This window comes from Pelobates fuscus, chromosome 7 (assembly GCF_036172605.1).
Source record: "Pelobates fuscus isolate aPelFus1 chromosome 7, aPelFus1.pri, whole genome shotgun sequence".
Taxonomy (NCBI): Eukaryota; Metazoa; Chordata; class Amphibia; order Anura; family Pelobatidae; genus Pelobates; species Pelobates fuscus.
Window position 1 is genome coordinate 206,227,081 of NC_086323.1, and position 24,805 is coordinate 206,251,885.

A 24,805-nucleotide genomic window follows, 5' to 3' on the forward strand; every position below is an offset into this window, starting at 1 on the left:
GAGAGGTTTAGTTTGACGTATGCTGTAGTAATCCAAACTTGTAAAGTCAGCAACAATCAACGACCACTTAGTATAAATGACACATAGGGATGCAGCACAGTATAATAAATGGGTAAAACTAGCTGGATACTAACTGATTATATAACAAATGATATGTGAATGCCTAATGATGGATAGCATGGCTGAACGAGGTTTATATAATAAGTGAAATTAATATCACTGATTGTATCGTTACAATGGCACCTGTCATGGGGTGAGATAAATTAGGCAGCAAGGGAGCAGTCAGTTCCTGAATTTGTGTTAGAAGCGTAAAAAGGGCCAAGCAAAAAGATCTGAGTGACTTTGACAAGGGTCAAATAGTGATGGCTAGACGACTGGACCAGAGCAAGTCTGATGGGTGTTCTCGGAATGCAAAAGTATTGCATGGAAGGACAGCAAGTGAACTGGCATCATGGTCATGGGTGCACAGGGCTCATTGATGTACGTGGGGAACATAGAGAAGTCCCCATAGAAGGTAAGCTGAGATCCATCAAACGGCCAGTAGAGGTATTATGTGTGAGGAGGGCTTGCATTAGTTTGTGTTGTGTTGTGTCACTGAATAGTTTTGATAACTGAATGCAAGGTACATAAAATAACATTACAATTTCTTTTTCTTTTTTAGAACTGAGCTCATTGGAAAATACTTTCCCTAAAACAGAAACAGCAGCTGTCAATCTCTATTTGGTAAGTTCAGTGCCTTTTTTTTTTAGTTTATGTTTATTATAATCTATAAACATATTATATATATATAAACATAAAAGATCCAGCACACGCACTCATTCACTAAACAACAACTTCAAGGCTTACATAATGCAATAGTAATACACTCCTAATCTAGGGAAAAACAATGGGGGCTTAGTTACAGTATATGTATGCAGACCTATGTGATGAATTGTGTATGTTGTATGAATTGGCCCCAGCAGGATGCTTATATATGCAGGTTTAGGTGAGTGCAATCCTCTTGGTTTTATAATATATAAATATATATAATAGAAAAAAATATATTTTCTCAGGTCCTCTACAAGAGGCCTGAGAGTTTGAGGGTTCTGCACAGTATCTTAGCTGTTTCTAGAATTGCACTCTTCTGGACAATAATTTTAGATGTCTCACATGGAATTTGTTGAAGCCACTCCCCCAACTTGGGAGTCACAGCTATCACAACTGGGACTACTACTGTCTTCACCTTCCACATCCTTTCTAGCTCGTCTTTCAGTCCCTGGTATTTCTCTACCACCTCATGTTCCTTCTTCCTGATGTAATAGTCACTGGATATTGCAACATCCACCATGACTGCAGTCTTACGTTCCTTGTTTACGACCACAAAGTCAGTTTGGTTGGTCAGCACTTGCTCGTCTGTCTGGATCTTGAAGTCCCACAGGATTGTAGCCCAGTCATTCTCAACTACTCTTTTTCGTATCTCCCATCTGCACTTAGGCTGGTCCAATCCATATTCTGTGCAGATGTTTTGGTGCACAATCCCATCAACTTGGTTCTGTCTCTCAGTGTATGCTGTTCCTGCTAACATCTTGCATCTGGCTACTAGGTGTTGGACTGTCTTAAAAGCCTCTTGGCACATTCTGCACTTTGGGTCTTGCCTGCTGTGGTAGACTCCAGCTTCTATTGATTTGGTGCTGAGTGCTAGTTCCTGTGCTGATAGGATTAGTGCCTTAGTGCTGTCTTTCAGTCCTGCCTTTTCCAACCACTGGTAGGATTTTGCCATGTGAGCCACATCCACTATCTGCCGGTGGAACACCCCATGGAGACGTTTGCCTTGCCTCACGCCGGTCGGTTCCTGAGTTAGTCTTGCAGCCCACCCACAACCAAATACTGGACCTGGTGAAGTTGGTAGCCTCTCTCTGTCCAGTGTGTCTACCAAGGTTGGGTTGATATCTGGCACTCTCGGTCTCTGTGTTGTTCCCTGGCTTGGAGTGGAGGTTACTTTGTGGGCAGAGATCAGTGATACTCTGCCCTGGTGCCAGCTCTTCAGCCGGGGGGTTAACTGGTGTGCAGTCCTGCCCTGTAACAAAGGGACAGGTAGGACAGAGGTCAGCGGCAATCTGCCCGGATGCCAGCACTTCCGCTGGGGTAGCCTGTAGGGAATCAGGCTCTGGACCAGAGGATATGGGAGGGCAGAGGCCAACTGCGCTCTGCCCAGATGCCAACTCATTCGCTGGATGGAGTCAGGGAATCCTACCCCCAGGCCCTGGTTGTGAATCTGCTGTGGAGAAAAGGGATCGCTTACCTCCTCCTCCTGGTATTCCTGCAGGGTTGGTTGGGAATCTGGACCGGCCGGCCAGCATCCCTGTAAGTCCGGTGCAGAGACCGCGGTCCCATCTGCACCATTGGGGTTAGGGGTCCCTGCAAGGTACACTGCCGCTGAGGAGGGAGGGCGATTTTAGTTCCATGAGCTCGACAGCAAAACTCCGCTGACCGCATTCCACTAAACAAGATGGCCGCCGCTACGTGTTCGACTATGCGAACGGTGACCACCCAGCTGTTCGTCTATTAGCTTGCGGTTACCCACCATCCTGGAGCTGGCCCGGGGCCCCAAGCAGAGCCGGTGCTTCCTATAAGGCTGCAGCCGCCTGAGCGCTCTATAGAGAGCCTCAGGCGGCTGCAGCACTCCTCTCTCGTTACCTCCGTCCTCCCCTTCCATGTAGCGTGGCCGAGTGCCTCTTCCTCCTGGCTGTGTACTGAGTGCTCACTTCCTTTCAGTCCGGCTGGGAACAGGAAACTGAATCTCCTGTACCGCGCGGTACCCGGCCGGACTGACAGGAGGAAGAGGAGCTCGGCCAAGATACAGGGAAGGGGAGGTGAGAAGAACATAGGAGGGGGAGGGGGAGTAAATAAAAAAACACGGGGAGAGGGAGTAAAAAAAAAAACATGGGGAGGGGGGGAGTTAAAAAAAACATGGGGAGGGGGAGTAAAAAGGACAGTTTTAGATAATTTGCACATGTTTGTTTGTGAGAACTGAAAAATGTGTTTGTGTGTGATTTAAAGGGACACTCCAGGCACCCAGACCACTTCTGCCCATTGGAGTGGTCTGGGTGCCAACTCCCACTACCCTTAACCCTGCAACTGTAATTATTGCAGTTTTCATAAACTGCTATAATTACCTTGCAGGGTTAACTCCTCCCCTAGTGGCTGTCTATTAGACAGCCACTAGAGGGAACTTCCTCCTTTATAGCACAGGTTTTCTGTGCTAGAGCGTCGCTGGACGTCCTCACGCTGTGTGAGGACCTCCAGCGTCACTCAATTCCCCATAGGAAAGCATTGAAAAGCATTTTCAATGCTTTCCTATGGAGAGCTCTCTGCATGCGCATTAGGTCTCCTCAGCCGGCGGGCGGGATCAGTCTCCCCCGCCGGCTGACGTAATTAAGGGGAGGAGCGGCGACGACCCAAAACCAACACCGAGGGACATCAGCGGGGTTCTCAGGTAAGTCACTGAAGGGGTTTTCACCCCTTCAGCAACCGGGGATGGGTGGTGGGAGCGAGAGGGGACCTGCAGTGCCAGAAAAACTGATTGTTTTCCTGGCACTGGAGAGTCCCTTTAAGTATGTTGGATTTAGTTATTGTGCACTTTTTTAATGTATATTTGATTTTATGGTACAGTGGTGTTTTTTGCAAATGTTCAATTGTTGAAAATTTTCACATTTTTTGCACATTATATGCAACAGCAGTATTTGCACTGTAAACATTTTTTATTTATATAAAGTGTGGGTGAACTTGAACTGTATGGCTATGTTGTGGATCCTGAAGGCTTTGTGTGCGTGTGGGAGGGGGGAGAGTTGGGGGGGGGCCTCCATGTCTATTTTGCTTGGGGCCCCCAAATTCCTTCAAACGGCCCTGTACGTGGACAATACATAGGGATCCTCACCACCTATGGTAGTGCTAGAGTTCAATGTAGACACTGAGGGAACCTTAGACCAATCCCATCCTGAATCTGGATCATAACCCAATATACCATCAATAATTAATTTTATATCTATCTGCGTCATGTTTTGCCTTTGACACATTCTTTTTTTTTTTTATTCTTTATTTTGTTCACTCAGCAGGCGATAAAGAGAAAACAATACAATTTGTGCATTGTCACTGGCTGAGACATGGTGTCCCGCTAAGTGGGTTTTTGTTTTTTAACGGAGTCAACAATGCATTTAAACATCAGTATGACCCCTTGGCACCTATATGTGGTTTACTTAAAAGATGGTCCATGGGTTGAGGTGTTCCACCGGAGTAGTTTACCTGAACTATCTTGGGGAGGGGGGGGGGGGGGGGGAGTTCCTGCGCCAATGTTATCGTGGACGTTGACAAATTTTTTTTAAATACAGTAAACATGCAGCAGGGTTGGAACGTGGGTTGGGTGCACCTTGAATGACGTCCTTTAGAACAATAGGATTCAAGGGTTTCATTATTAGTTGGTCTCCTACTGTTAAAAATGGGAAGGCAGAAGGACCTATTGTCTCATCTGTGTTACCAGTCTTTATAGAGGTAGTTTTGATTTGTTTACCACTTTTTAATATCATGCCTGATGTGTTAGTGACAGTAATTTTAATAGGGGGAGCGTTAAGCAAAGAATGAGTACTACGGCTGGTTCCTGAGACTTGCCCTGATGCCTGTTCTTCATTTCCTTCTTCAGAACTATCTTCTTCTTCTGCTGTTATACGATGCCTTATGCCAGTATTAATAGCTACTAACAAAACTTCCTCATCCTCCTCATCTTCAGGGGCTATAGGCAAAGAGGTATATGTGGGGGAATACGGGGGCGGCAAGGGTGTCTCTCGGGGAACAGTTTTTACTTGTAAATCTTTATCCTTAATTGCTCTTATGTTGTACTGAATCAGAGTTCCCTAAATCAAGGTTATCCTGTAGAAGTAGCTACTTTCTTCTCCTTACCCCTAAGCTTCCTGCCTTGATTGGTTGTTGGGTACCAGTGGGGAGCCACTTGCAACCAGTTTTCTCCTTGCAATTTCATATACTCCTTGTCCCAATCGGAGTCCGGACCATACAAGGGCCATGCCCTTTTATCCTCTAAACATTATTCCTTAACCATATTTATGTGAAAGTCATTGTTTGCCCCTCAATGGGGGAATGGGTCGGAGGATCTCATAGCCTCCGTCCATCCTGCTAAACTAGTGACAAATGGGATGGTTAAAAATCCTCCCAAGGCTCTACTCTGGTAACATAATTTAAACATGACTCCCCAGGGTGTGGTTGAGGGTAGGAAACAGATTGTGAATTTCCCATGTCCACACCGTGACTCAAGGACAAGAAACCTGTCACTTACCAAGACAGTTCCTTGCCTGTTGCAAAACAAATATTTATTTACATACAATAAGACATGCAAGACATACAGAGAGCAAAAATGCAAAAGGCAGAGGAGGACCTGATAAACAACCTAGGTTTAAATAAATTTTCCCATATGGTCTACAGACCTAGCCTACCGCAGTCATATATATATATATAATCATAAATAAAGGGAGCACACTAGGACTTTTCAATAGTGGAAAAATGGTCTTTACTGTATTAAATCATAATACCAAATCTGTGTACAAAAAAATCGACGTTTTAAGATAAAGACCCCAGGAGGGTCGAAACGTCGATTTTTTTGTACACAGATTTGGTATTATGATTTAATACAGTAAAGACCATTTTTCCACTATTGAAAAGTCCTAGTGTGCTCCCTTTATTTATGATTATATATATTGGTACGCGGGATTGCACCTAGGCGGTTTTGATTTTTGCTTAGAGAAATTCAGGAGGAGTGCTTTGCTTATCCATTTTTTGTATGTAGAAATGTTTTCTGAGAGATTCTTCTGTGCTGTCTCTCCCAGAATGTGTCCCGTTGTGATAATTTTGGACAATTTCTACCGCTAGTGATGCTGGAATAACTATTCTTCCATCTTCTAACTGATACCATTTGTTCTCCAAATACTTTCCAGGTTCAGTCTTTAACCACTCTTCTTCTTGAGCTGTATAAACTGGAGTCCATTGAGACAGTGGAGTTGGTATAAGAGCAGCTATATGTTCCACATATTCCTGTCTTCCTGATTCAGCGGCACGCTTAGCTACATTATCTGCCATCCGGTTTCCTTTAGTTACATCACCATCTCCTCTCAGATGCGCTCGACAATGTATAATACCGACTTCCTTCGGTTCCCATACTGCTTCCAATAGTTGTAGTATTTCGGCTGCGTACTTGATTTCTTTGCCCTCTGAATTCAATAGTCCTCTTTCTTTATACAAAGCTCCGTGGGCATGAGTGGTTAAAAACGCATACTTGGAGTCCGTATAGATGTTTACTCTTAAACCTTCAGCCAATTGTAATGCTCGTGTCAGTGCTATTAATTCTGCCTTTTGTGCTGATGTTCCTTTTGACAGTGGCCGAGCTTCTATCACCCTGTCTATCGTTGTTACTGCGTATCCTGCATAGCGAATCCCTTCTTTCACATAACTACTGCCGTCTGTATAATATTGAACATCGGGGTTCTGGATGGGAAAATCACGAAGATCTGGTCTACTTGAAATTACTTCATCCATCACTTCCAAACAATCGTGTTGACTTTCAGTAGGTTGCGGCAAAAGGGTAGCTGGATTTAAGGTGTTGACAGTCTCTAAATGCACTCTTGGGTTTTCACACAACATTGCTTGATACTTGGTCATACGGCTGTTGCTAATCCAATGATTGCCTTTGTAATCCAACAACGTCTGTACTGCATGTGGGACTCGTACATAAAGTTCTTGACCCAGAGTGAGTTTATCGGCTTCAGCTACCAGCAGGGCAGCTGCAGCTACGGCTCTTAGACAAGGTGGAAGTCCGCTGGCCACTGCATCCAGTTGCTTAGACATATAGTCTTAGACATATAGTCTTTGCCATGATCCCAAGTACTGTGTCAATACTCCCACAGCCATTCTTCTTTGCTCGTGTACATACAGGTAGAATGGCCGTGTGTGATCAGGCAGACCTAATGCTGGGGCACTCATCAAAGCCTTCTTCACATCTTCAAATGCCGTTTGCTGTTCTTGAGTCCATAGGAAGGGGTCGTGTTCTGTACCCTTGATAGCTGCATACAGAGGTTTTGCCAATATCGCGTAACTGGGAATCCATATCCTACAGAAGCCTGCTGCCCCCAAGAACTCTCGCACTTGTCTTCTATTCTTGGGTGTTGGTATTTGGCACACAGCTTCTTTTCTCTCTGGCCCCATTATTCTTTGACCTTCAGAGATATGGAATCCCAGATATTTGACAGTTGGCAGACACAACTGAGCCTTCTTCCTAGACACCTTGTATCCTGCCTTCCAGAGAATGTGTAGTAGATCGTGTGTTGCTTGCTGACAGATTTCCCTTGTGACTGCGGCTATCAACAAGTCATCTACATATTGTAATAATACACACTCTCCTGGGATGGACTCGAAATCCAGTAGATCTTGACTTAGAGCTGAACCAAATAGGGTAGGTGAGTTTTTAAACCCTTGGGGCAGTCTTATACAACAGAAAATATGCACAACGTGGAAGTAGGTATAGTGTACTAGCTCAAAAACACCTGTAAAGTGGTATCCCCTACACCACTTAAAACATAGAATAATACATACATAAAACAAGTGGAGCTTTTAGATTTCAGCAGGCGTTCTGTAAAAGTAAAATACATACAGAAAATAGTGCAATATGTCTATAACACAGTATATAGAAAAGGGTTAAAATATTTGTCAAACTCACAAGCCTGGAGTCATACCCTCATATGACTCTGGTGGTATAAGCCTCTGGACCATTTGGGGGTTGTCCGGACCCTTCTTTGGCAGCGTGCTGGATGTTGAGTAATTCCTTTGGTGTCTTTCTGACTGGTTTCCAAAATAGGAGTAAGTACCCAGTGTGTCAGGATTTAAAAAACGATTTATTCCAAAGAAATATAAAAACAAGATATATATAATAAAAAATACTTATCCCAGGTAATACTGGGTAGACTCAATAGTCTCAAGTTCAAGTAGATAGTCCAAACCGCGTTTGTAGCGGATTGGTACCGGGCTGTCCCACGACATGTATGAGAATAAGTGTATTTGGTCATATGGCTGGTTTAATGTGTATGTACATGTATAGAAAGCATGGTATCCGGGTATAATGACAGTTAAATGTATGTAAAGAATTGTATTCCTCTAGTTGTTCGGTAGAATCACTCCATTTATTATATTGAGTGAAACTACCGAACAACCAGACCACCCAGGAATAAGTGTGCCTCCAATTACAGTTTGCAACAATGTTGCAAACGGGTAATTGGCAATCAGTGTAATGTATTCTTTGTCCTCTGGGTGGCCGCCATTCGGGAAACAAACATGTGGCGGCGGCCATCTTAAACTACCGAACAGCGGTGTTTTGCCGTCGAGTGTCTGGAACTAAAATCGGACACTTGACTAGGCAAACACCGCTGAGACCTCCATACTTCCAGAAATTCGTATGGAAACTACCGAATGACCCGCCGTTCGGTAGAAAGAACCCCATAAACAAGGGAATTCATTCAAACCCTCTCCAGGCTCTATAACACAGGCAATTCGCCTGTTTTCATTTCCTTGTTTGTGACCGACCGCAGGGCCAAAATGCATGGAACTGTTTTCGGATACTTTACCCATGCGGTCGGTCAAATCTTTGGAACCCCATATCTCACGAATGCTTCATCCGAATGGGCTAATTTTTAAGTATGTTGGTCCCCCAGAATAGAGCTATCTGGGGATGTTGGATTTGTGGATGTACCCCAAGTATTTAGGGTACATCCAAAACTCGGGGAAAACTGTGTACACAATAAGGGGATTATGATGCTAGAGGAGGGGAGGAGATCTGTGGGAGGTTACTACTTAGAGATTGGATAATGTCTTAAGTGATAGAACCTCCTCCCTTGCATGGGAGAGGGCTTTATAAGGAACTGTGGAATAAAGCTAGTCAGTCTACTCCTGAAACTGTGTGTCGTCCAGTTATTGGGATTGCGATGGGGATACTGCTGTATTACTTTACCTGCTGGAAACCTTGCCTATGGACTTAACATCACCTTGTTCCTGAGCCTCACTGGGATCTCTAGTGGAGAATAGCTGTGCAAGATCGGCTCTCCGCTACATATATATATATATATTTCTATTCATGAGTCTACCGCAGACCCCTAGAGAAAAACACTTCACAACCCTTTCTACCTAAGGATGCAACAATGTGGAGACCAGGGGCATAGGGACCAGCGTCAAATAGACACAAGACACTTACCCCTTAGTGCTCCTGGTTCTATCCCACTTCTGACACCAGCTGAAAGGGTTAATCGATCCTTCTCCCTTGGAAGTGTTTTTCTCCTATATCTCAGCATCCGCTGTCCGCCACTTGGAATATTCACTGCTCTTTCTTCAATATTGAGGGAGAACTTAGAAAGCACGGTGATGACACACATCAAGTCAGCTTATTCAAAGTTACTCGTTTAATGACAGCCTTTACATTTCTTATATAGTACAAATTACGTGTGAAGAGACAATGTCCATTCAAATCAAAAAGCCTGAGAAGGAAAGAAACAAACAGATGTGTCCCCTTTAACATAAAATTTTAGCACTGAGTTATTGTTTGCTTAATGGAAAAACGCAAAACTGTTATAGGCGTTTGAGCCAAATGCAGAAATAACAATGTTTAAAGGAAATTAGGTAATTTAAGAGTTTTAGTATATGTCCATGACAAAAATAGTCAGCTTGGATACAGACAATGTGTTGGGTTTAACCCTTCACTATTGGACAAGACCTCCCATTTGCAACACGCATGCTTTATAAACATATGGATAATATGATTCAAGTCAGTGCCACCAGAGCCAACACAAAGACCGCCCATGTACAATACAGATGCTGGAAACCTCCAATTGAAGTCTGCCGCCTCATATGATATGACACACAGACATCTTAGTTAGCAGCATTTTCTTTTCCGTATGTGGCCGAAACCGGATGAGCCACCATGTTGGGTAAGGCGGATTACATCCGGTCCGGACCATATATGAAAGTTTGTGTGTGTTCATTATTACACCTGTTGTTTATGTTTAGTTCATATTAGGGTATGTAAAGCCTGTTATGTCAGTTGCTAGGTAGACTGCACCTGAGGAAGATCTCTCTTAAGGTCGAAATGCGTTGTGCTATTTTATTTTATGTTTTAACTACAACTTGGAATAAATACCTTTTTACATCGTTGATTTGGTTCCTTGTTCCAGTTTTTACTCTGAAACTCCAAGGTTCCAGTGATACACCACTGCAACTATCCCTATTGTGGATGACCTGCCTTTACAGTTCAGAGCCATTCTCTAAAGGCTTTGTAAAGTGTGAGTGTTCCATTTTTATTTTATCACTGTTATATTTATGTATACAGGTTACACTATGGTTCCTCTGCTTTGTATTTTTATGATTTAGGGTTATATCAATAGAAAGACCCACACATTTTGCTTTTATTTTAAAGGTAAAGAATAATTCTCACTGTGTGCACTTTGACACTTTTTTCTCTTTGGTACTTCTGTCTTTACATAAGTGTACTTGGTGACAATACACTTGGAGTGTTTTTAGGCTGCACCTGTACTATCATTCATTTGGAGCGCCCGATATCCCTTATATTTCCTTTTTTTACACTTACGAGGTCTTCCCTGTCTTGTTCCGGTAAGCCTTTCATATGGAGGTTGTGGTGTCTTCCGCGGTTGTTGATATCATCAAAGGATCTATGCATGGCTGACGGGTAAGAGGAATGGGAGTATACAGTGGCTTGTAGTAGCTGTACGTAGGTGTGAAGTAAATCATTGCGTCTTTCAGTGCACTCTTTCACTGATGTGGTGGATGTCGGTGCCTAAGGCCTCCAGATAGGTTTGAAAGGAGACCTCGAGTTTCTCTATCATGTTGGCAATGTCTCTCTTAGAAGTTAGGTGTAATGGCCACCCAGGTTGTTAGAGGGGTATATGCCAATGGAGACATCCTTTTCCCGGCAAGAGGCTGTGCTGCAGAGTATTCCCGATATCCCATCAGCTGGATGAGTGTAGAGAGAGGCAGAGCTCTTACAAGAACTAGTGATTTAGCTGGATGCAGGTTCCCTTCAATAAAGAGACAAGGCTACGTATTGAGGGTTAAGCAGAACTGATTGAATGGGCACACAATCATTTCTTTTATACAACTTTTCCCACAAGGTTACCACCCATGTGGACCTTGTTGGGCACCGAAGACACAAACTTAATGACCAATCATTTACAGTTACACAGTTAAACAGTCCCAGTCATTACTGTACATTCCTCCCCTCTGCCGGGAGATAATTGAGTTAACTGCTGTATCAGCTCAATTATCTCCAAGCGGAAAATATACTTTTTACCCAATTTTTATAACACCAAAACTATACATTCAATAAAACTTACATTTTCTGAACAAGCATAATTAGGGGACAAACATACTCAAAAATCATATGAATCAGTTCAGGGGTTTGGGCGATAACTGGAAGTCCCATCCCTGCCCAGCCACACACGAGGCTCTTGCCCAAAATAGTTCTATGCATTCAGCTGGTGCGGCCGGTCCCTTTTCGTACAATTAAAATACTGAACAGTCATGCTTATTATTGTTCGTGCCTTTGCTGGTCGTGTGCCGCCTCGTTCGTGCAATACTTTTACCGAACACCGCCTCGTTCGTATGAATGTGTGCAAAGCTAAGTGGTCCTGGAAGTCTCAGCGGTGTTCAGGAGTTTGAGTGTCTGAAAATAGTTCCAGACACTCGACGACCAAACACCGCTGGACAAACGCCGTTCAACAAAAAAAGATGACCGCTGCCACGTGTTCGTAAATACGAATCGACGGCCACCCAGTGAACCATTTAGAACATTTGCGGTTTGCGGTCTGGCACAGAGTCAAGGAGTTAAATGGCGACACGCCTAGGCTGGGTAATCTCTGGTTTGGCAGTTGGTTTGTTCATACGAATGGGTTAGCAGTATTATTAGTTTTGCCATTTGTATGTTAAATATAGCAATGGTAACAAATCCAGGGGGTTACAATGTTTCAAGTCTGTGGGCCAGACAATAACAGGGGTTCTGTTACAGCAGAGTTCTCAAGGGTTTGCTTATTTCCAGGTTGGATTTGGATATCAGGTGGTCCAAGCTCTCATGGCTTGAGGAGGCTGATCGGCCTTGGGAGGATTCTGGCATCATATTGGGGCCTGCGGCACCATGTTGTAGGTCTGCATTATCGTGAAAAAATTTTAAGGCCCCAGATTTCCAGGTACATTTTTTGCCAGGCGGTTGTTAGGTCAATAGAGAATGTTTTGAATGTCCCATGGCTAGTCAGGAGCCCGATGAATAGGGATTAGCTGTAGGCACGCTCAGAGCAGATTTAGACGTGTCCATCTAGCTTTGAGGTTGGCTCCACTGCCTTGTTTTTATTCTACATATTGGGGTTGAGGTTTTTTTTTGTCATGTTACAATGCTGCCACCAAACATGTGTACTAGTAAGGGTTAAAAAGTGTAAAGGGATTCAAAATGTAGAAAGAAGGTCTGCACACATATGGCAAGTACACTTTGTTTTAGATACATGTGATTTAATACATGTCTGTGAGCTTGCTTTTGCTTAAATTAATTATCTCCCAGGCATTCGAAGTACAATACAAAACCACAAAACACCCCAAAATGTATATGTAACAGCTACATCAGTGGAGAGGGGGTATCAGCCGTTGGAGACGTCCTTCTTCCCGGCAAAATGCTGTGTAGTAATGGAGTAGCCTTCTTTCTATCAGCTGGATCCAAGTAGAGAGGGAGAGGTAGAGCTCTTAAAAGAGCTAGTGATTAGCTGAGCAGGTTCCCTTTCAATAACGAGACAAAGCTACGTTTTGAAGGGTAAAATAGAACTGATGTTTTAATGACAGGTACTCTCCTTTTATGCGGTGCTCTCATGCAAGGGAGACACCCGCAGACAATTAGACATTAACCAATCAGACAATGGTTACAACCCACAGATTCCCTCCCCTCTGCTTGGGAGATAATTGAGTTTCTTACTGTATCCTCAATTATCTCCACGCTAAAACTTATACTTTTTATGCATTTTTATAACTTTCAGATTTTTCATCATACAGGAATAAATATATTCCTTATATTTTTATGAACAGCACAACTTGGGGACAAACATATTCAAAATTCGTGCAAATCCGTTCAGGGGTTCCAGAAATATTAAAAAGTGTCTTTGGATGTCTGTTTGTATGCCCAAAACAGTTCCACAGATTCAGGCTGTGCGGTCGATCTATTTCTGCCCTGCAAAATAACAAAGTCCCATCCGAAGGCGGCATTCGAATAGTCGAACGCACTTCGACTTCTGTCGAAGTGAAAACAGGGTTAAGTTTGACATTAAAAAGATGACAAAGTCCCATTCGAACGTGCGTTCGAATCTTCGAATGGGAAGGTACAGGTTCGACTGAATTAAAATGGCCGCCGCCACGTGTTCGATTGTCTAATGGCGGCCACTTCGTCTACTTCGGCACTTCGACTGTATCCGAAGTGCCATATCAAACGTACCAATCCTTTGCACAAAACAGTTGAAGGGCCAGAAAGTCTTTGTTCTTAGGTACAGGGCAATGTGGATAATGGCAGGAAAACAAAAGATAGAGGTTCCCAGGCAACATGGTAGGAGGTTGTTACAGTATACAAGTTTGATAAGAACCCCCACAAGTATTATATCCCTGGATAGCCTGGATTTGAGCGCCCAAGTTGTGCAAATATCGCTCGAATCCGTATAGTATAGCCGAATTGACAGCGAGGAAAGGAGAGTGGCCGGTCCACTGTGTGGAGTTCCTGTATCAACATAAATTAAGTCTCCCTCTGTCTCATATGTAGTGAATGTTCCCCTTGTTTGGGAAAATCTTTTCTCTGAAAAGTGCTCTCTTGGCTTGTCTGGTAACCGAGCAGGCGACATTATGATTTTTACGTTGTTCGTGAAGCATAGTCATTTTACATTTTTCCAAGTGAATAAAAGTAAGTTTGTATTTGCAATTGTTATATTATAATGGGAATTAGAGCACACAAATATTTTTTTTAAGGTATTACTTAATCACCATAATGTTTCATAGTCATATTTCTGATGTTTCATGAAAATAGTCATTTTTTAAGTATGGTGAACAATACATCAGTTATAGATAGATTTTTTTCTTTTCATAACTCCCAGTACATTTTGTTTCAGATATTTCCAGCAGCAGAAGTTTTTCTAAAGGACAGGACAACAACAGAAATATACTAAGCAAGATTATGAAGAAATCTTTTAATAAGACAACCAAGGATTCCAGCTCTCCAAACTCAAGCAATCTCTCAGAACCCTATATGTCTACAAAGGAGATCATAAACACAAAACCTTTCTCATGTTCTGAATGCGGGAAAAGTTTTAGAGGGCACTCACATCTTGTTTCACATCAGAGAACCCACACAGGAGAGAAACCTTTCTCATGTTCTGAATGTGGGAGATGGTTTAGACATAACACATCTCTAGTTTATCATCAGAGAGTTCACACAGGAGAGAAACCTTTCTCATGTTCTGAATGTGGAAAATGTTTTAGCGTGCACTCACATCTTGTTTCACATCAGAGAACCCACTCAGGAGAGAAACCTTTCTCATGTTCTGAATGTGGGAAATGTTTTAGCGGGCACTCAAATCTTATTACACATCGGAGAACCCACTCAGGAGAGAAACCTTTCTCATGTTCTGAATGTGGAAAATGTTTTAGAGGGCACTCACATCTTGTTATACATCAGAGAACCCACACAGGAGAGAAACCTTTCTCATGTTCCGAATGTGGGAGATGGTTTAGACATTACACAACTCTAGTTACACATCAGAGAACTCACACAGGAGAGAAACCTTTATCATGTTCTGAATGTGGGAAAAGTTTTAGCGGACACACAAATCTTGTTTCACATCAGAGAACCCACTCAGGAGAGAAACCTTTCTCATGTTCTGAGTGTGAGAAATCTTTTAGGTGGCACTCAAATCTTGTTAAACATCAGAGAACTCACACAGGAGAGAAACCTTTCTCATGTTCTGAATGTGAGAAATCTTATAGGTGGCACTCAAATCTTGTTTCACATCAGAGAATCCACACAGGTGAGAAACCTTTCTCATGTGCAGAATAGAAAAATAGTTTTGTCAGTAAACCAGATTTTGTTAAACATCAGATAACTGACACAGTAGAGTTTTTATAATGTGTTTATAAATTAACATGGGAATAAAACCTCTAATACTGTGAATTGTTCTCACCCTGACACAATATATAATACCTTTGACAGTAGCAATGTATAAATGATGCATTGGTGTTGCGATTGTGATAACTCTACAGAGCCCCTCTCTACTTTTCTCCCCTTTGATATTACTGTTAGATTTGGCTCTGACAGCCGTGGGTCTCACAAGATTTAGACTGGGGAAGCTGAACGGAGCTGCTGCAAAGGTAACCCCTTGCTCCCGGTCCCCAACAGGAATGCTGGGCTTGTAATGAGCCCGGTGGTCCTGGCCTGCATATATTGTGTGTATAATATTATAAAAAATAAATAATTTTAAAAAGTAAAAATAATTAAATAAATTTAAAATAATTGTGTGTGTGTGTGTATATATATATATATATATACACATATATATACACAAACCGGGGCGGGATGACGATGTGACGTCACGCAGGGCACATAGCGTGGCGTGCACGCCGCCGGACTGAGCTGAGCTGGAGTCCCACGCGGGAGAGAAGGAGTCGCTACCAGCTATCTGCTAGAATATTCAAGTGCTTGTCTCTGCGAGTATCCCGACTGGATTTATGTGCCAAGAGAGGTAGTTTCGCTTCATGTCGCTTCATGTCTTTAGGCTGCAACTGAGTTACTTCGGCTGAAAACGAGCACGATGCTCGGTGTTGCCGTGTATGAAGGCTTACACCTAGAAAGGTGTTATGCAACGTGAATGGAAATAAAGAGTGCGGACTGAATTTAAATACCTGGAAAAGACACTCATATGAGGTAAAATTGATCTAGCTGTAAAGTTAAAAAAACAAGGAAAGAAAGGAAGGAAGCAGAAGGAGAAGCAGTTTCTAAAGGAAAAAAAGGGGGTGAATAGAAGAAGAAAAAAAAAATAAGTAAAGGATAATGAAAAAAAAACCAGAAAAGGGGAATAGAAAGTATAATAGAAATCTCTGCTCATTAATCTGCCTGAAGACAAAGAAGGTAGAGAAGGGGAGACGTTGTGTATATATAAAGAAAAAGAAAAGAACTTAATACCTCTTTTAAAGTGATAAATACCAGAAACGTCTTGCAGGGCTTTTCTGCTAAATAAAGCTCCCTAAGGGAAAAAAATATATGAGAAAATAGAGGCAAAACAGACTAGAATAATGGCAACAAGGAAAACAGCTGATCAAAGACAAGATACAAAACCTCTCCCAAAAAAAGATCGAGAAAAAAAAAAGAAAAACAGGAAAAGAGACTCTCAAATTTTTTTTAATGCCCCAGCAGATAAAAGCACCTTGGAAATTTATTCGACATCAACGCCAAATAAAACGGCTTTAAGTAAGCACACAGGAGATCTCAACGAGATAGAATCACAGGAACGCTTAGATGAAAGACAAATGATCACCCTAGCGTACTTAAAAGAATGTCTAGATGGGGGGCGGAGCCTGGTAGCGAGACAGGCCAGACGCCATTTCTGCAAGCTCCGATACTCACGGGCCCAATCTAACGAAAATCTGCCAACAACCTTGACGTCCAGCAACACAAATACCGGCATAGCACAGGGGAGATCCCCCGGAATCAACCGATGCCCTTTCGGTACACCCCGAAGCAGGCAAAACCAAAACACAGAGCCCGGGCCTACCTCCCATCAGCCCACTACGGCCTGGATTATCTGCTAGGCGGGGACTTCCTCGAGGACACGTGGGACACATCCCAGCACAGCTCCAACCACGGAACCTTAGAGATGGGGCTCAGATCCCAGAAACCCCAACAAGGTACTTCACAGCCTGATATAGGCATAATGCTCCTGAAGCAAACACCCGCCAAAATGGCGGCCGCACAAGGCCCTGATTCCCCACAAGAGTCTAACTCAGTGGAGCAAAGCACTCAGGGGGCTACACTACTAAAACCCACACCCCAGCAGGGTATCACTGAACCGGCCACCAAACAGGACCTACAGCATATACAAAACATGCTGCAAGAAATACAAAGCCTACTAGCTGCAGAACTACCTACCCTTAAAACCAGCATGCAACAAATCACTGAAAAGGTAGTACACACTGAGGGAGAAGTGAAAGAGATCCAAAGGGAAATCCCCTTGCTGTAACAATCCCTCCTCCAACTACAACACAATCAACAAAACTTAGAGGTTCAAATAGCCGCTCAAGAAGACAAACACAGATGCAACCACATTAAAATCCGAGGTATTCCTGTCTCAGTCTCCAGGGAGGATCTACCTCACTACGTGAGACGTCTCATGCAATCAATACTTCCCCCCGCGGTGGCAAGGAAACTCACCTTTGCCAAAATATACCGACTACCCACTCCAACAAGGGCATCTACACCCCTCGCAGGAGACGTCATAGTCCGCTGCATCCTTCCCCAAGATAGGGGGCACATAATGTCGGCACTCAAGGGCAAGACGCCACTCAACTTCGAGGAGTTCCAATTGACTTTTTATCAGGACTTAACTAGAGCCACTCTCCAATGGAGAAAAACCCTCAGTGACTTCACCAGCCAGCTACGCTCAATGGGAATACCATATCGGTGGGGAAACCCACGCCACCTCCTAGTTACACACCAAGGAAACACGTACAAAATCGCTACAGGATCCGAGGCTACCGCGCTACTACCAAAACTGGGTCTGCCAACCAAGAACACCCAGAACGCCTCTCCCGCCTGGGACCCAGAGACTTAAGGTTTTTCTCCTATTACTTTTTACCTTCTATTACTTAAGTTTTGTTGATGACTCACTAGTTAAAAACCTGACCCAAATTACGCTCTAAGAGCATGCCAGGGATGGCGCTGGCACGCTAGTGCACTAGAGGAATGTGTATTGCAACACAGAATACAACTTCCCCACCCCGACAGCCCCTAGGGTTACTACCTCTCAAGAGTAGCTCAAACGGACCAAGGAAAAGGCCTCCTGACAGTCTACTCTCAAGACTAACCGACCGACAACACAGACCACTTGACATTACTACAGATCCATGAAGGAGACAATCCCTCCATGCGATACCTCAGCTCCCAGCTTAATACAAAGCTGACTTAATACAAAACCATGATCAAAATCTATGGCGGAGATTTATTGATGACGTGATAGTCATCTGGAAAGGCACCCAAGAGGCTTTTTTGTTATTTGTACAGTATTTAAACTTCAACCCTTTCAATTTAAAATTTACACCTGAATGGCATAAAGATACCATACATTTTTTAGATTTAAATTTGTTTTGGGAAAGGGATAAAATCAGATCCAGATGTTTCTTCAAGAAAACCGATGGAAATAGTTATGTCCATAGGTCAAGTTGTCATCACCAACCATGGTTGAGAGGCATTGCCAAAAGTCAAATAACAAGGGTTTGTAGAAATTGTTCTAATACTCAAGATTTTGAAATCCAGGCAAAATATATAAAAAATAAATTGGTAAATAAAGGCTATGATAAGAACATGATCGAAAAGGAAATTAGAACACTTAAGAAAAAAGATAGAAGGGTCCTATTGACTAATCATCCAAAAAATGAATTAAATGAACACTTTAAACATTCATTTATAACAAAATATGATACGGACCTTTGGAAAATTAACAAGTGCCTTAAGAAACACTGGCCCATATTACTCCAGGATCCAGTTCTTGGAAGTATTCTTCCTGATTGACCATCTATTATCTATAGGAAAGGTCAAAATCTGAAAGACTTAGTGGCTCCGAATTATCCGAGAAAAGATATCCCCAAAAAGAAGGCTATTACCAATATAAAGGGATCCAAAGGATGCCAAATGTGCCGGGCGTGCTCAAGGATGAACTTAGGTTTAACTCTTCAGTTTATAAGCCACACTACTGGAGTTACCTTCCCGGTGAAGTCCAATATTGGATGCCACACGGACTTTGTGATTTATCTGCTACAGTGTCCGTGTGGCAAACAATACGTGGGAAAGACAAAAAGACCCCTGAAAGTACGTCTTATGGAGCATAGTAATAATATAAGGAAAGGTATAACGACTCATTCAGTGCCAGTTCACTGCAATACATGCCCGGCCTTCAATTGGAGAGACTTCAAGGGTTGTGGTATAGAACATGTGTCCTCTCATTGGAGAGGAGTTAATAGTGAATTAAAATTAGCACAACGAGAGACCTATTGGATTTATCAATTAGATACTTTAGAACCAAAGGGATTAAATATAGATGTAGATTTGGCCAGCTTCATGGTATAACATATGTTTTCCAACTACATGTGTATAGATGTTTTTTTCTAAGGGGGATTTCCAACTTCTGCCATGGTGGTATATATTTTATTTATTTTTTCCATTTATTAATTTCATTTATTATTCATAAATTATATATATTTTTTTATATTTTATTTATATTTTTATATTTATTTATTTTTATTTCTATTTTTATTTATTCATTATTATTTTTATTTGTATTTTTATTATTATATTTTTTAATTTTAAATTTATTTTTATTTTCATTTTCATTAATTTTTTTAATTTTTATTTCATTTATTCTTTATTATTTTTTCTCAATCTTTTTGATAGGATCTTCCATTACACTTGGCAGAGGATGGAAATCTAACTATAATATTGGTTGATGGTCTCTATTGTGTTATATGTGTCTCAGTTTGAAATATGAAAGTATGCTGATTTTGTTATTATTCTAAGATTATTTTTAGTTCATCAAGTTATAAGAGTGTTTCGCTACTTGGAATGCATATATTTAAGTCTTGGAACGCTACGTCAGCGTCCATGACCTCTGTTGACACCTGCAACCGGAAATACGTATGTGGAACGCAACCGGAAATAGACATTTGGAACGCAAAGCAATGATACGCATACGGACTGATAACTACTGAACTTTGCCGCGTTTATTTGAATTTTCATGTGAAGATCAGCTGGAAGTAATACTCCCTTATTGGAAAGGTGTTTCTATGAGAGATTTCTCCAATCAACACACGGACTGGTTTTATTTAAAGGAATTCTTTTGGGGGTGGGAATTATGCATGCTTTGTTTTTTATATTACTGCTTATACCGTGCAATTATCTCTGAGGAAGTCCAGTATATATGGACGAAACGCGTTAGATTGCAGTTAATTTTATTCATTTATCTTTTACTAAGGCTTTGTATTGCCTTAATAATAATAACAAACTTTTTACATTCAAATTGGCATACTCCCATTTCTTGGAAGACAGAGTCACCCATCCGTGGAAGGTGAACGCTACTTCAGCCCCATTGTGGGCTTAAAGGCACATTACTCTACACTATTTCGTGAGTGCAATCATTGTGCGTTAAATCCAATTGCTATTATTGCACTTCACTATGTGCTATGTATTCTTCTGTTTTTTCGTTATTCAGCTGTATCCCATTTTTGTTTATTCGCATTAATACAAAACCACCCACTATGGATCACGCCTCCTTTACCACCCCATGACCTAGGGAACGACACTCATGTACCAACTGGCGTAACCATACCCAATATTACACCAACCTACTTCCTAGGTCTCAGAATGTTTTCAAAAATATAAAAAACTGTGCCAAATTACTACATATGCGTTGATAATCAGATGATATATATAATAATGTTCACTATTACATGTGGTAACTATACCTTCTGTTAAGCAGCACACAAAAAATAAAGAATTTATAAAAAAAAAAAAAAAAAAAGCATGTCTAGATATACAACTGGAACAAATAAAAAATAGAAATGCCGGAGAGCTTTGCAAGTCTAAAGCAAGATATAATGTCTATCGGTCAAAAAGTCAAAGTTAACGAACAAAAAATAGAAAATTTAGAATTTCTCCTACAGAAGCAAAGTGAGATTATTGAGAAACAACAAATGAAGATAAATGATTTGGAAGAGAGATCTATAAACATAGAAGATAGAGGTAGAAGAAATAACCTCAGAATAAGAAACATTCCTGAATCCATCTCACAAGAAAATTTGGCAATTTATCTTGCAGAGTTTTTTAAGGCTCTCAAAATAAATATTGATGATAAAATGGACTTTCTTGGAAGAACACACCGACTATATAAACCAGCTGATCTTCCAAGAGATATAATCATCGCCTGTCACTCTTATTCCTTTAGAGAAATTTTTTTTAAAGCGGCAAGACAAAGGGAAAGAGATCAAGGCAAATGTAATGATATAAAGGTCTTCCTGGATTTGTCTTTCCAGGCAAGGAAAGCGAGGACACAATTCTTACCAGCTACCTTGCGTTTAAGGGAAAATAATTTAAAATATCGATGGGGTTTGCCAACCAAACTTTTAGTTACTAAAGATGGGATTATGCACACATTTGACTCACCTGAAAAGGTTATAAATTGGTTGGAAAATATGGTTTAATTATGGAGAGAATTAAAATAAGATGAAATCTCCTGATTTGTATTTAGATTGAACCAATATTTTATTTAAACGAAAAAGGTTTAGTATGTTAATAACTGAATTTGAATCACTTTTCACGATTTAGGAGAAAATCACGATATATAATTGCATGTTGGTTTGTTGATACAGGCTTGCTGTTAGGAAAGGTATTAAGAGGAATATAAGGCAACAGAATCAATGGTAATGATATTTATTTATCACTGGGTTAATTTTAAATCTATTAGGATCGGGTATCCTTCTATGATAGGGTAGAACTTTAAACAAATTCAAAGGATAACAGATACAATTAGCACTTACACAAGCTGATTAAAATTTCGATGTTAGATAAAGTATTAAGATGAACATGTAATAGAATTAATGGATGTGACATTTATGCATCACTGGGTTAATTTTTATTAGAATAGGGTCTCCTTTTTTTAAATTTTGTAGCATTTGGAATGATATAAGGAAAATAGATAAATATAACACTTGCACAAGATGATAAATTTGAACCACATGTGTACATAGTTACATAGTTACATAGTTACATAGTTAGCTGAAAAGAGACTTGCGTCCATCAAGTTCAGCCTTCCTCACACCTGTTTTTTGCTGTTGATCCAAAAGAAAAAAAAAAAAAAACCCCAGTTTGAAGCACAATTTTGCAACAAGCTAGGACAAAAAATTCCTTATTGACCCCAGAATGGCAGTCAGATTTATCCTTGAATCAAGCAGTTATTACCCTACATTGAAAGATTATATCCTTGAAAGAAAGACTTAGTATTAGATAGAAGTATTCCCATCACTGGTTCTAAGGGGAAAGTCGGGGATAAAGAAGGGAGGGAACTTCGAATAATTGTGAGACCAAAGAGTGGGACAGGTTGTCTTATAGTAGGTGATTTCAAATTTTGAAGAGTAAAAGGTCTGGTTAACATTGTTGTTGGGGGCAGGTTTTGGATATTTCTACGGCACTTTAGAAGGCGAAGTAATAATTTAATAATTATCAGCTCTTATTTTCTCCTTATCTAAGAGTAATCCTGATGAGGACACGATTCCAATTATGTTTTTTTTCCCTTATGGATCTATACCTAGAGTTCATGACTCAGGGTTATTTGTATGAATGCCTCTCTTATATGAGGGGATGGTGTATGACTGGTATAGGAGCGGGGGCTCATTTTCAGACTAGGAAGAAATTTATAAAAATAGTTCAACAAGAATACAGATACGGGGGGGCATGGCCGACCACGGAGCTACATGGATGCACACTGATTTAGCTCCTGAGGAACCGGGCCCCAATCCATATTAATCGGAGACTTACATAAGATATGGGCAATCACAAGAAGCAGGGTCCAACACAAGGACACTCTGGGAAAACTCCCTCCACCAAATCGGGAGCCCTGACCCGTTATTTCAAAGAAAACTCGAACCGCGAGGAAGAGGCCACGACCACTGCTAGCGTAATGGTGGATACAGATCCGCAACCAACTAGTCCATCTGCCTCAGAACTTTCACACACCTCGACGGATATAACAATCGATGCGGATTTAAAAACAATACTAAAGAACTTACCTTCCAAAAATGATCTACACAGCATGAAAAGTGACCTACAAAGCTCGATGGGTAAGCTGGAAGCCACATTCCATACGAAAATGGAGGTGATAGGCACGGAGGTCCGCCAACTAAACCTCAGAGTGGTAGACCTAGAAGAGGAGAGGGATATAACACAAGCCCAATTAACAAATATATCGACAACATTAAACTCCTATGCTTTTAACATGGCAGCCACACAAAGACATATCGACGACTTGGATAACCGCGGGAGGAGGAACAATCTGCGGATTAGAGGCCTGCCAGAATCCCAAGGTGAGAGCTTAGATTCCATCTTATCTGAGCTTTTTAATCTCATTCTGGGGGAACTAAGCGATAACATAATTTTACTAGACAGAGCTCACCGCTCATTACGCCCCAAAGGCCTAACTCCTGATACCCCTAGAGACATAATTTGCAGAATCCATTATTTCTCAATCAAGGAGAATATCCTCAAATCACTCAGGGAAACTTCCCAACCCCTCCTCTTTCACGGTCACCCCATACAGATTTACCCTGATCTTTCCCGTTACACTCTTCAGGCACGCAGGGCCTTGAAACCAATTACCGAACACTTAAGGAACAGAAATATCAGATATCGCTGGGGATTCCCATTCGCCCTAATTGTTCATCACAAAGGCACGTTAATAACGATATCCTCCATCTTAGACGTTCCTCCATTCATCCAGGCACTAGACTTACCGAATACCACAGTCTTGGACTGAAATGGGCTGCAGACACAGCAAGATACAGCAAGCCTTCCCCAGAGACAACGCTGGATTACGCCAGCTAAAAAGAGAAGGAATGACCAACGATTTATTTCGCCACCACAAAGATCAAGATTACCAACGGACACTATAACCCGCAGGAACCTGCAATCTCCAGAATAAGAGATCTTTTTCACCCTTAACATAATTCAATATTCTATATCTCACGACCCATAATATATAACGGTCAACCAGATGACAATTACCTCACTCTATCCAAACCTCATCTAGAAGCGGATGATGAATACTCCACTCCATCCTATAATCCCTAATCCCTTACTTTTCTAATGCGGAATCAAATTCTCCTAATTAACAGTTTTTAGCTCTTCTACAGATGACAATTATGGACTACCGGGAATAAAGAGGGCTAAGCAGGACATATAAGAAACAAGCCTGGACTATTAGCGGGTAATACCGACTCCAACAAAGAGCCCTACACCTCTTCTCAACAGGTCAACTTTGTCTGTCCGCTCAGAGTACAGGTCGTACCCAATATACTATGTATTGTGTATTATGTGTATAATGCAGGATATGTCAAGCCATATTACAAGTGAGACCTGTTAATTCAAGGCCATTCTCACAAATTAAGATATAATTACCTGTATAGTCCTCACACCCCACATGATATGCATGTATTTGTTTGAATAACAATGTCCTTCTCCTCTCCTCTCAACCCCCCACTCTAACCAACTAACCGAACCCTTCTCCCATCCTGCCCCCCCCCCCATTTCTTTTCTTTCCTTCTTCCCCCGTCCCTCACTCCTCTATTCCTCCCCCCTTCCTTTCCTCCTCCAGCTGTACCACTCAGACCCCTACTCATCCGCCTCATTACGGTCTCTGGTATTTGACCCTTTTTTCATGTCTCTCAA

General features: G+C 41.6%; 2 protein-coding genes across 2 annotated transcripts in view; both read left to right on the plus strand.

The window, feature by feature from the left end:
* LOC134568484 (gastrula zinc finger protein XlCGF17.1-like) overlaps positions 1–15,381 on the plus strand; it is a 28,908-nt gene extending 13,527 nt beyond the window's left edge. Inside the window, exons 2-3 of the mRNA XM_063427103.1 lie at positions 662–723; positions 14,220–15,381. Of these exons, the coding sequence (XP_063283173.1) occupies positions 14,285–15,163 (879 nt within the window). The 5' untranslated portion in view covers positions 662–723; positions 14,220–14,284 and the 3' untranslated portion in view covers positions 15,164–15,381. The remainder of the gene's footprint in view (positions 1–661; positions 724–14,219) is intronic.
* Positions 707–24,805, plus strand: part of LOC134568477 (oocyte zinc finger protein XlCOF6.1-like) — a 234,996-nt gene continuing 210,897 nt past the window's right edge. The window contains exon 1 of the mRNA XM_063427093.1: positions 707–723. The gene's annotated coding sequence lies outside the window, so the exon portion shown is untranslated. The remainder of the gene's footprint in view (positions 724–24,805) is intronic.